Source organism: Juglans regia, chromosome 11, assembly GCF_001411555.2.
Source record: "Juglans regia cultivar Chandler chromosome 11, Walnut 2.0, whole genome shotgun sequence".
NCBI classification, from domain to species: Eukaryota; Viridiplantae; Streptophyta; class Magnoliopsida; order Fagales; family Juglandaceae; genus Juglans; species Juglans regia.
Genome location: NC_049911.1, coordinates 790,709 through 803,598, shown reverse-complemented (window position 1 = coordinate 803,598; position 12,890 = coordinate 790,709). Strand labels below are relative to the sequence as shown.

The 12,890-nt window shown below is 38.5% G+C and overlaps 1 protein-coding gene across 4 annotated transcripts; it reads right to left on the bottom strand.

Annotated features, from left to right (window-relative positions):
* Positions 1–229: 229 nt before the first annotated feature.
* On the bottom strand, positions 230–12,677 carry LOC108979480 (cysteine synthase). 4 transcript variants are annotated; one of them, XM_035695737.1, is made up of 12 exons: positions 12,546–12,677; positions 11,303–11,364; positions 11,098–11,207; positions 10,525–10,582; positions 9,452–9,484; positions 8,606–8,869; positions 8,394–8,531; positions 8,257–8,308; positions 6,805–6,884; positions 1,378–1,437; positions 1,106–1,186; positions 230–720 (listed from the first exon to the last, which is right to left on the bottom strand). In XM_035695737.1, the coding sequence occupies exons 2-12, from the start codon at positions 11,342–11,344 to the stop codon at positions 628–630; spliced, it is 1,011 nt and encodes a 336-aa protein (XP_035551630.1). In that variant the 5' UTR covers positions 11,345–11,364; positions 12,546–12,677; the 3' UTR covers positions 230–627. The 4 variants fall into 4 exon arrangements, with proteins under 4 accessions (XP_035551630.1, XP_035551631.1, XP_035551632.1 ...); XM_035695738.1 differs by lacking the exon at positions 12,546–12,677 and adding an exon at positions 12,443–12,463; XM_035695739.1 differs by lacking the exon at positions 9,452–9,484.
* Positions 12,678–12,890: the final 213 nt, after the last annotated feature.

The following is a 12,890-nucleotide window of genomic DNA, read 5'->3' as shown; positions in this document are numbered from 1 at the left end:
AGTTGGGCGAGATGCCACTGAAAACGTATATGGAGAAAGGGTCTAAAAGGGGTGACCAAGAACATCTAAGGGTCTATACTTCATAATTTGTGCAATTGCTCCAGAAAATCTCAGTAAAATCGTGTCTGGATAACTGGACTGCACTATACCCCTCCCAGAATAGAAATTATCCAAAAGGGGCTAAAAACCGTGGATAATTGAAGCCTTCACTTTGACGAGGCTATTACACTAAGCTTCAAAACATTCATTGAAGGAAAAGGAAGAAGAGCCACAATCGAATTTTTGGCAAAACCAGTACCATGAAGTCTCCTTCAGATTACAACATTTTGGCATAGAATACTGATTTTGTTAAGGTCTAAACGCAAACAAAACGATGGTCGAACAAACAGAAAAACTTAGTGGTTCTAACAGGAAATTAATTACCAGAACACATCTGCTTTAAATTCCATGAGTATTTAAATTCCACGTCTAGCGCCAGTGACCTTCACAGCATTTATTCATGTAAACAGGAAGAAGCAGAACCATCCAAACCAAAGTTAAAAATTGCAACTTGAAAACCATGTTCTCTGCCTCATACTTCAGATGCCACCGGCCTGAAAGTTGAGACTCCTTTTGAAACTAGGCTATTCAGACCTCAAAAACCATGCTCTCTGCCTCCCGCTTCACAGATTCAAACAGAACAGATGACAGATAACGCTCTCCAAAGCTTGGGAAGATCACCTGTTCATAAAAAGACTAGTAAGGACTTTTTATACTGTAGTCGTGCATTTCAAGAACGACTTTAGACTATGATTGAGTAAAAAATATACAACAAAAAGCAAACCTAGTGAAATATTCTGATTACTGAACTTTTCAAAAACATGTGTCATATCCTATCAATCGATAATGTGTATGAAGTTGTCTAAATGATAAAAAAAACTAACCATATGTATCCCATACAGGCCAACAGTCAGAGAGTTGACAACAGGAATTAATTACCATGTTATAGCAAAACATTCATTCTTGTGCAGCCATACACACAAACATATTGAAATTGGTTCTAAGCAGGATTTATAGTTCAACACAAAATGAAATCTCTCGCTAGCAATAACAAGATCAAACTTACAACAATGAGTTTCCCAGCATTTTCTGGCCTCTTTGCTATCTTAATTGCAGCAGCAGCAGCAGCACCAGATGATATCCCTACCTACAATAAATGTTTGCACAGATGTCATAGAAGATCAAAAGAATAAAAGGCATCCCAGAACAAATATAATAATAATAAATACAACAACAACAATCACATGCTTTAAGATGGGCAGAGTAGTGAAAGATTTTGCAGAAAAAGAAAATGGAGAAGGCATTGATGAAACATATTTTTTACAGATGTGAACATACCAGCAAACCTTCTTTCAATGCAAGAAGCTTAGCAGTTTCAATAGCTTCTTCACTTGATATCTGCAAGATTAGCATGAGGTCTGAGGGGCAAACGGAGAAAGGCAATAACAGCTTAAAAAGAAAAAGGAAAGGAAAAAAAAAAAAAAAATCTATTTACTTTCAGGAACTTCTAAATAAAAAGGAAAAGATATATAATACATCATCATAAGCAAAGTCATATAACCGTCACAGTGATTAAAAACAATGAGATCAAGAAAAACTTTGAGGTAGAAAGTCCCTTGTAATTGACATTGTTAGAGGACATGTTTGTAATTAGTACAAGTGTGTGAGGGTATAAGTGTAAATTGTATGTAGTGTATATATACATTTGTACATCAATGAAAGTGTGTGTGATCTTTCCAATATGTATCTACATGGTATCAGAGCGTAGTGTACGTTGGATTGATCGTGTACAGTGGTTCACGCCCAAATCGATACGGTGGTTCCATTTGAAGTGGTTTCCGGCCACTCTCCGGTGTCTTCTCCAGTACTGAGCACCAGGGGTGGACTCGCCGGCCTTATTTGTGGTTACCGGCATCGTCGTCGCCATCGGAATCAATATTGTGGTTCCCTTTGTCGTCGGGATCGAAAGTGTTTGAAGTGGTTTCCGGCCACTCTCCGGTATTGGGAACCAGGGGTGGACTCGCTGGCCTTGTCTGTGGTTATTGGCATCGTCATTGCCGCTGGAATCAATACGGTGCCACTCTCTGGTGTCTTCTCCGGTACTAGGAACCAGGGGTGGACTCGCCGGCCTTGTCTGTGGTTACCGGCATCATCGTCGCCGCCAGAATCAATGCGGTGCCACTCTTCGGCGTCTTCTTCGGTACTGGGAACTAGGGGTGGACTCGTCGGCCTTGTCTGTGGGTACCGACATAGTCGTCGCCGCCGGAAAGGGCCTCCGTCGCCGGCAAAAGCTTGAAGCCCAGGGTGTTTGGTTGCACGGATAAGCTATCCAATCCTTGAGTTTGAATAGCCAAAACCTGGAATAAGAGTATATTCCTATCCGGAATAACACCTGTTTGGTAACACCTATACGGTATTTGTATCCTCGTTTAGGATAGCTTATTCTTGTTTCAGCTCAGTTTTAAACCAGTATTGGTTCAGACCTGAAATACAGCCGCTACATCCCGAAATAACCCGGTTCAGACCCGAAACATCCCAGTTCAGAACCGAAACAATCCGGTTCAGACCAATGCAGGCCGATACAGGACCGAAATTGTGGTATTTGAGTTGTTTTTCCGGTACTTGGGCTAAGTATCTACATTTCTAGATTGCGTTTCTTGGATTTTTTAAGTTGAATTGTGATTTTTCTCAGATATTGTGTGGAGTTTCAATCTCCAAGTTCAGTTGTGATATTGTGTGGAGTTTCTCAAATATGACACTTAAATTTGAGTCTCAGTTATATGATGCAGTTACCTCTTATGTTGCTCCTAGTGGGCATGGAGGCCGAGGTGGTAGAGGTGCATGTGGGGGATGTGATGCCAAAGGTAATCGCACTCGAGGTCGAGTGCCTCATAAGTGCATCCATTGTGGTTGCACTAACCATTCGGTGGACTATTGTTGGGATCTACATAGTAGACCATCTAGGTCTGCCAATCAGGCCATTTGCCAAGATACTACATCAAAGTTAACTAGCTCCAACTCAGGTATGATCAGTATATAGAAGGATGAGTATGAGCGATTTTTGGGTCACACACGAGCTTCATCCGCCACAACTACTCTTACCCACTCAGGTATAGCATCCGCATCTCTGACCTCATCCATTCAAGATCCGTGGATCATTGATTCAGGAGCTAATGAGCATCTGACCGGTCTGTCATCTGTCTTATCTAAGTTAGATACTGTGACATCTCCAAAAAGTGTTACTCTCGCTAATGGTTCTCTTGCTAAAGTTACAGGCATAAGATCCACTAAGCTCACTGACTCTATATCCTTGTCATCTGTTCTATATGCTCCTAGTTGTCCCTTTAGTTTGTTGTCCATCAGTAAAATTACTCAAAGTCTTCAATGTTCAGTAACCTTTTATCCTTCTTCATGTGTCTTTCAGGATCTCAAGACGAGAAACATAATTGGTATGAGGCATGAAGCTGGTGGCCTGTATTATCTTGATGTTAAACAGTCACCCACTCGAGCCCTTACATCCACATCATCTGCTTATGAATGGCATTGTCGTCTTGGTCATCCCTCTCTTTCCCTTTTAAAGCGTCAGGTTAGGAATCTAGGAAATGTGTCTCCCTTTCCTTGTGAAGCATGTCAAATTAGTAAACATCATCGTGTGTCGTTTATACCTCGAGTTGATAAACGAGCCTCGAGTCGTTTTGAATTGGTTCACTCTGATACATGGAGACCAATCAACATTGAATCAAACACATTTCAGTATTTTGTCACATTTATTGATGACTACTCTCGTGTGACATGGGTGTTTCTGATGAAGGCAAGATCTGAACTCCTTTCCATATTCAAAGTGTTTTGGAAATAAATTAAAACTCAATTTAACAAAAAAGTTCAGATTTTGCGTTCTGATAATGCTAGAGAATATCTATCTAGTGCCTTTGCTACTTACTTAAGTAGCAAATGAATCGTTCATCAAACTTCATATTCTTATACACCCGAACAAAATGGGGTAGCTGAACATAAAAATCGTCATTTGTTAGATGTAACCCAAATACTTTTACTGCACATGCATGTTCCTAAACGTTTTTGGAGTAATGGTGTTCTTAGTGCTTGTCACCTTATTAACCGTATGCATTCATCAGTTCTCAATGGTTCATCTCATTTCTCCATCTTGTTTCCTTCATCTCCACCATTTACCCTTCCTCCAAAAATTTTTGGGTGTGTTTGCTATGTTCATAACCTTGGCCCAGGCTTTGATAAGCTTGATCCACGTTCTACCAAGTGTTTTTTTTGTTGGTTATTCTCGAACTCAAAAAGGATATCGTTGTTATAGTTCTGTTCTTAGACGCTACTTCACGAGTGTTGATGTTACATTTTTTGAGTCCATACCTTATTTCTCTGACATAATTTCGAGTGTTGAGTGTGATCCTCTACCATTACCTACTCTTACACTTTCACCTCATGTTGCCAGTCCTCCACCTCCACCTCCACCTCCACCTCCATCTCCACCTCCACCCCCTCCCCCAATTCGTTTACAGGTTTACTCGCGTCGCTCACGGCTACCAGCTTCCATGCCTTCACCAACCGTGTCTCCATCTTCAGATCCTGAGTTACCTAGTATTTCAGACTCTCCACCTATTGCTCTCCGCAAAGGTACTCGATCTTGTGTTACTCAACATCCGATTAGTCAATTTGTCTCATATCATGTTTTATCTCCTTCATTCTCATGTTTTATCTCTCAACTTTCAAAACTTTCTGTTCCTAAGACAATTCAGGATGCTTTATTTGATCCGGGATAAAGGACAACTATGAAAGATGAAATGAATGCCCTTCACCATATGAGACATGGGATCTTGTTCCACTACCACTTGGTAAGCAACCTGTTGGCTGTAAATGGGTATATACAATCAAATTTCATCCTGATGGTTCTATGGAACGTCTAAAAGCCTATTTGGTTGCTAAGGGTTACACTCAAACATAAGGCATTGATTACGAGGAGACTTTCTCCCCAGTTGCCAAAATCTCTTCTGTTCGAGTGTTGATCTCTCTTGCTACTAATTTAGACTGACCCTTATTTCAGTTAGATGTTAAGAATGCATTTCTGCATGGCGACTTGCATGAAGAAGTTTATATGAAGCAACCACCTGGGTTTGTTGCTTAAGGGGAGTATCGAGGTATTGTATGCAAGTTAAAAAAAGCATTATATGATTTGAAACAATCTCCTCGAGCATAGTTTGGGAAGTTTTCTGATGTTGTATTGGCATTTGGTCTCCATAGATGCCAAACAGATCATTCGGTAATTCACCTACATAGTGATGCAAGTCACATTTTGTTGGTTGTATATGTGGATGACATTGTAATTACTGGGAGTGACTCTGCTAGAATTGCTAGGTTGAAACAGTGTTTACATGATCAGTTTCAAACAATAGACTTGGGCAAGCTGAGATATTTCCTTGGAATTAAAGTTAGTAGATCTAAAGAAGGTATCAACCTATCTCAGAGGAAATATGTACTTGATCTTCTAGAAGAAACCGGCATGCTAGGTGCACGACCTATTGACACTCCTATGGATCCAAATCATAAATTCTTAAAAGAGAAAGGTGAGTTGTTTGGTGATCCAGGTAGGTATCAAAGACTTGTTGGGAAATTGAATTATCTCACTATCACTAGACCAAACATCTCTTATGCAGTGAGTGTACTGAGTCAAGTTTTACAAGTGCCTAGGGTCTCACATTGGGATGCTGTAATTCATATGCTTCGTTATCTTAAGCGAGTACCTGGCCTTGGATTACTCTAGTGCAGAAGCTGAATATAAGGCAATGGCTCACACTACTAGTGAGCTGGCATGGTTGCAACACTTACTTCAAGAGATTGGCTTTCCAGCTCCTACCCCTCTTCAATTATTTTGTGATAATCAAGCTGCAGTGCATATTGCCTCTAATCTTGTGTTCCATGAGAGGACTAAACATATAGAGATTAATTGTCACTTCATTCGAGAAAAGATACTAAGTGGTGACATTGCTACACATTTTGTGAAGTCTGCAGATCAACTCGCAGATGTGTTTACTTAGTCTTTGTGTTGGAGTCGGTTAAAACTTATTTGTTTCAATCTATGTTTTATATGATATATATGCCCCAGCTTGAGGGGGAGTGTTAGAGGACATGTTTGTAATTAGTACAAGTGTGTGAGGGTATAAGTATCAATTGTATGTAGTGTATATATACATTTGTACATCAATGAAAGTGTGTGTGATCTTTCCAATATGTATCTACAGACATGTTTTAGATTATCTAAAACTTGCTCGCAATAGTTTGGAACCCCCACACATGCAAGCAAAAGAGTGAATCATGTGGTTCCCACACGGTAAGATTTCAAGATACTAGCCTTGAGAAAAAGTTCAAGAAACACTTTCATGCTTTGAATGTAACGAAGTAACTTGATGGAAAACGTAAAAGATCTGAATTGGATAGCTTATACAGAGCGTTTAGAATCGTTATCAATCTAATAAGCAAATCCGAAGTTTGTCCGGACAAATGTATTTCCTCAGAAATTGGTCAAGAGCATTATGATGTTGGAAACTACAAGTTCTCTTGGTTTACAGGTCCACTTTCGTTTTTTCCTCTTTTTTACCCCTTTTTTAGGTCAGTGTTTCTTCATTGTATGCCATCTTTCACATTTTCTTCAGAGGCAGGATTTTGCAATTAACTTAATACTTAACAGATAACTCCATATGCTAATTATAAGATATCCCAATTAGGAGTTTTGAGGCTTACTTGAATAACTTCATCGAGTAGATTGACATCCAAAACTCCAGGGATGAAGCCAGCACCAATTCCTTGGATCTTATGTGGGCCTTGAGATTGACAAACATGCAGTTAATCATGTTAGGCAAAAGACTATAAGATATCGTTTGCTTCGAATAGGACAGATATGCAAAAAATAATGGTACAGTATACAAAGATTTAGCAAATGCTATCAAACACAATAACATAGAGAAATGGCAGTGGCCATGACGAGTAGACAGAATTATTCTAGACGGTTTTAGGCATCACATGGAAAAACACTAAAAAATCTGTTTCATTGTCAACGGAATCGTATGAGAGAAAGGCAGGGAATTGAGGTGAATATAGGTACCTTACACAGCATTCAAACCCTTTAGCAAGTTTATTACCCAAAATACAATTATCTAGTTAATAAAGACTTGCATGGATCAAATAATATTGATGCCAATATATCACTACACCAGCTAAATTGGTTGATGAACTACATAAACATGTTAAGAGGCAAAGAAATTTGATGCCAGTTTACTATGTAACCAATTAAACGGTTGTTGAACTACATAAGCACGTTCCAAAATAAAAATTCAGTTTGTTTCTCTTGATAAATTTCTTTTTCTTTTTAATGCCTCAACAACAGAAGGAATTATTTTGTGTTGAGGGACCCAACACAATAACAGAAAGAAAATTATCCAACAACTACGTTGTTGAGGGATCTATTTTGTGTTCCACAATAGGTAAAATACATGGCGTGCATGTCCAGACAAGTTGAACCAAAAACTGAAACTCCTAGTGACGAAAGGAAAAAAAAAAAAAGCTTGACTGGTTCGGTATCAGTAAAAAAGATAGCAAATAGCTAACCCATGATTAAATCAGTGTTGTTCTGACATTCACGCACCGGATGGGTTAACTATGATAGGACCCATTTTCACAGAGCAGTTCAACTACTACACGTTTATATGTATTACCAGGGCCAATGGAGTTTTTGGGCATGGTATCCACACAGGCAGCCCAAGGTCCATGGTTTATCCGCATTAGCTTAGTCCTAAATACAGATTGATTTACTTAACCAAAGGCTTAAAATTCCGTACATGGAAATGCCTCTCGGAAAAAATTTTGAGCAGGAGCCAGACACTTAAAATAGTAAAAAATTAAGATGCAGAGGCTAAAACAAATGGATATTCCTTCCTGTCAGCAATGATACAAGTAAAAGCATGAGAATGTAAAGTTGTTTAGGAAAGAAGAAATGTAGGTGAAATTGACACCACTTTCTATAAAATATTAAAAATGCAAGTAAACTTGTCAAGAAGAAATTTTAAATCATAAACCTTTCGTCCATGATGCTAAGCCAATAAAGTTTTAAAAAAAAAAGCAAGTGCAAAAGCAGCTAAGGAATAATTTATACAAGGAAGAACATGTGAATAAAGCATGCAAAACAACATTGCTCACCAGGTTTCCCTCCTGACAATATGGCACTTTCAACTGGTTCAACCCCATAAAGCTAAACACAAAACAGAGGTGTAAGAACATTATTAAGACAGAAAGCATCAATATGCTCATATCATCTCTTCTCTAAGCAAGCTAACCTTAACATTGGGGTTTTGCTCTTGGAGATACTTCCCTGCACCTGTTATTGTACCTCCAGTTCCTATCCCAGACACAAATGCATCAACCTTCCCACTAGAGCCTTTCCAGATCTCTGGTCCAGTGGTCTCATAATGGATCTAAATACAAAAGAATGTGATTGTAAATCTCTCCAGCTAGTCAAGCATGCAGAAAACATTGATGCAAATGATACCTTTGGGTTTGCAGGGTTTTCAAATTGCTGAAGAATATAAGCATTGGGAGTCTTTGCGAGTATCTCTTCAGCCTTCTGAACAGCGCCTTTCATGCCCCTGGCTGGATCTGTTAGAACCAGCTCAGCTCCAAAAGCTTTAAGAATGATTCTTCTTTCAAGAGACATTGAAGCAGGCATGGTAATTATGAGTTTGTAACCCTTGGCAGCTGCCATGAATGCCAACCCTATGCCAGTGTTGCCACTGGTAGGCTCAATCAAGACACTCTAGAGCATGAATAACAAGGAGATTTTGTCACTTCAAAAGTTCTCTCATTCACCTCATTGCCCACAGTTACAAAAACACCAATGGAGTATTGAGCAACAATTAACTTACAACCATTCAATTATGTTCTTCTTGAATAACTATATTCTTCCATCCTACCATGAGGATCTGTCTGTATATGAGACAGAGAGAGTTGACATTTGAGTAGAACTTTAAAGTCAAAGATTCCCATGATGGAAAATCAAAATATGGGTGAACTTGGGACCTGAAGATTTACACCTAGGCATAAGAAAATGCTTATAAGAGCCAGTCCAATTATGGCCTTCCTTCTCTAATTTAGCTATTTCTTCTCTATGCTTGGTTGAGTTCTCACACCAGCTGCCAAGTCTCCAATGTTTTAGAGTTTAAGGAATTCAGCTCATTTTCTTCTTCTAGCTAGATGGGTGCATCCTTTTGTATACTTTCTATGTATTTGGGCTGGGCCCCTTAGCACTTTCTAATAAAATCTTTACATTACTTATAAAGATTTTTTAGCTATTTGCGAAAAATCAATAATGATTTATATAACCTTCACAAGTTGGTACCGATATGTGTTCACAGTGTGATGGGAGTCTGATCTGCAAAGCATCACATCATAATCAAACACAATTTGTGGCATTGAAACAAACATAACAGTGGCATTAACAGGAAATCGCAAACACGCATGACGTTTGTAGGCCTTAAATCATGAGCTTGGAGTGCAATTAGTAAAAGTGAAGGCCCAGAGTCATTTCAAGGTTCGAATCCCACTGGGTGCAAACAATCATGAGCATCACATCATACTCAAACAGAATTTGTGGCATTGAAACAAACATAGCAGTGGCATTAACAGGAGAGCGCAAACATGCATGACATTTATAGGCCTTAAATCATGAGCTTGGAGTCCAATTAGTAAAAGTGAAGGTCCAGAGTGATTTCAAGGTTCGAATCCCATTGGGTGCAAACAATCTCTAGAGGCCATCGGATCAGAGGACTTTTGTAACGCCCCAATAGAAGGCCCAAACCACATGGCCTATACTCCAAAAGGACTAGTCAATGATACAATTGGAGCCCCATTGGAACATTATAAAGAGCAATAACTTCTCCTTCCCAAGCAATGTGGGATCCCATACACCACCTACCCTTATCCATATCATATGGGGTATCACAATCTACCCCCCTTAAATTCCCGACGTCCTCGTCGGGCCTGTCCATTGTAGGTGGCACGGCTCAAGTCCCACATTTCTGGTTGGGATAGGCTCTGATACCATTTGTAACGCCCCAATGGAAGGCCCAAACCACATGGCCTATACTCCAAAAGGACTAGTCAATGATACAATTGGAGCCCCATTGGAACATTATAAAGAGCAATAACTTCTCCTTCCCAAGCAATGTGGGATCCCATACACCACCTACCCTTATCCATATCATATGGGGTATCACAACTTTCCCCTTGAATTTCCCGATGTGCACTCGCAGGCAACCCCTTGTCTAGCGCCTGTGCACCCTTGGGATTAGTCGGGACATTGTTCCCGTACACCCGGTGCCAATAAAAAAAGAAAAAAAAAAGAGTGATTTCAAGTGAAGGTATCCGACAATGGATTTAAGCATCCCTGCATGAGGAAATTTGATTACTAACCACACCCGGAGTAATGAGACCCTTCTCCTCTGCATCAGCAATCATGCTATATCCGATTCTGCAATGCAACAGAATTGGCATATTATTATTATTTTTTTATAATTAATAATAGATTTTATTACAGCACAGCCCAAGTACACATGGTGTATACAAAAGAAATACCTACTACACTCTAGTAAGCCGGAAAAAGACTAATATAGATTCAGTACATTATAGAATTGACATATTATATTAATGTAAAAAAGCCAATCAGTACAAATAATTTTAAGACTGCATTCAGCTCCATGGATTGGTACATGAGAGTTCTCCAGGAGACCCTAACTAAAGCTATCAATGTCAAGTTCCTTGATTAAACGATGATCGGGAGTTTGCCAGTAAATTCATAGAAATGCCACTCCAAAAAAGCAATTGGCGAGAAAGTAAGATATTGAACACACGAAATTAAGATTCTAATCAAATCTAATTTCGTGCAAGCAAATGCAGCCAAAGAACAGCGAGCATAACCAAGAAAATTAGACAGCTTTTAAGTAATTGGTAATTCCACTAAAATATCAAAAGAATATAGTTAATCACCTGTCCTTGACACTTGAGCAGGGTTCCATCATCTCTAGCTTAGCGGCAATTCGTGCTGCACAACCATCTACAACATGGTTGAGAAATACCAGCGGCGTGTTACCAATCAACTGTGCATGTCCAAAATGAAAAGATTCGCAGAGTGAGCCAGTATCTTTAATATGATAACTGTATGGGTATTAAGATAGAGATGAACATGGCTTACTTCAGTAACATCTTTTGCTATTGCAGACTTCTCCTCCACCATTTTATCAGACCTCCGCAGCACTAACGAAGGGAGTAAGTGATCAGCAAAAACAATAAATATATATAATCAAAATTAACTGGTATGGCACATATAATAATAGAAAAAGAAAAAGTATGCAACATGACCATTTCATCATTGAAAAAAAGATTTGATGGGGGTAGGAGTTTGTAGTTTTGAATCTCAGATTTTCATCGTTGAAAGTTTTAATGCAAGCAAATTTGCCTGGGGTGTGAGTATTATTCTCATTAGAGAAAATCTATTTATAAGCCTTATTTTTTACACAGCCAGCACACTGCTGATGTGAAAGCTTTCCACATCAACTATGCTAAAAAATTATTGGCCTTTTGGTTTTTTTTAAAGTTATTGTAGGTCTCATTATAAGTAGTGTGCTAACATACTGGCTTATGTGTAGCAATACTCTTTTCGTTAAGTTGACTTGGCCTGGTTTGGTTACCCAAACCAACCAATCTCATCTCATCTAATTATTATAACTTTTTCAAACTCTCATACAAAATATAATAAACAATTCGACTTTTCAAATCTCAAAACAAAAATTATATTCTAACAATATTTTATTCAACTTTCAACTCTTATCTTATCTCATTTGTGTAACAAAACGAGGCCAATGGAATTCCCTTTTTTTCATATTTTCAAGACAAAAGCAACAACAAAAAATAACACCCAAAGATCTATTATCTTTTCAACTCTTCTAATTTCTCGGTAACCAAACAAAGTGCGAGACCTTCATATCACCAACCACCGAGATCACCAAGTCCATGTCCACAAACAGGAACTAAAACCATGTAATAAGCAGATGCCAAAGAGAAAAATCAACAGGAAGGGTGAAGGGTCAAAATTTCTGAAACAGAAACAGTTTTTTCATTCCTGTTCCCTGAGAAGCCATCGTATTCCCACACAACATCTGAAATTGACCCAGAGTACCACATACAACAAAGAGTTGGTTCTTATAAAAAGACTAACAAATAAGGGCTTCAAAAGTGTTCAGATTTAACTCAATTAATTAGCAAAAAAAGATACCAAACAAAATCATTAGCCTGCTTTTAGGAGAAGTATAACTTTGAGAAAATTTTCATGAACCTGGGAATTTATCAAACAATGCAGAGCTTTCCGGATAAATCTTTAAAACAAAACAAGAAAATGATGTATATGAATGGAAGTGTACTCGGCTTGAAACTCTCACCAGGGAAAGCTTATCTGAGCAAGACCAAGAGAGGCTCGGACCAGAGATAGACTTGAGAGAGAGTGTGAGAGAGAGAGAGAGACAGCGATAATAGCGGAAATACAAAGAAACCCCGTTGTTTTGTTCACGTAGGCCTTCTTTATTTATATAATATAAAAAACGAATCTGTCACCGGCCGGCCAAGCTATGATTTTTGTTTTTAAAAAACATCTCATCTCATCTCATCATTATAATTTTTTTAAATTTTTACATAAAATAAAATAAACAATTCAACTTTTTCAAATCCTAAAACAATAATAATATTAACAAATATATTCTAACAATATTTTATTCAACTTTTTAATT

What these genes read in the sequence shown, in the direction of transcription:
- LOC108979480 (XM_035695737.1), bottom strand. Translation starts at nt 11,344, where the DNA reads ATGGTGGAGGAGAAGTCTGCAATAGCAAAAGATGTTACTGAA. An exon ending in TGCTCAAGTGTCAAGGACAG is followed by an intron (nt 10,583 to 11,097) that starts GTGATTAACTAT and finishes GTTGCATTGCAG; the next exon opens with AATCGGATATAGCATGATTG. An exon ending in GTCTCATTACTCCGGGTGTG is followed by an intron (nt 9,485 to 10,524) that starts GTTAGTAATCAA and finishes GATGCTTTGCAG; the next exon opens with ATCAGACTCCCATCACACTG.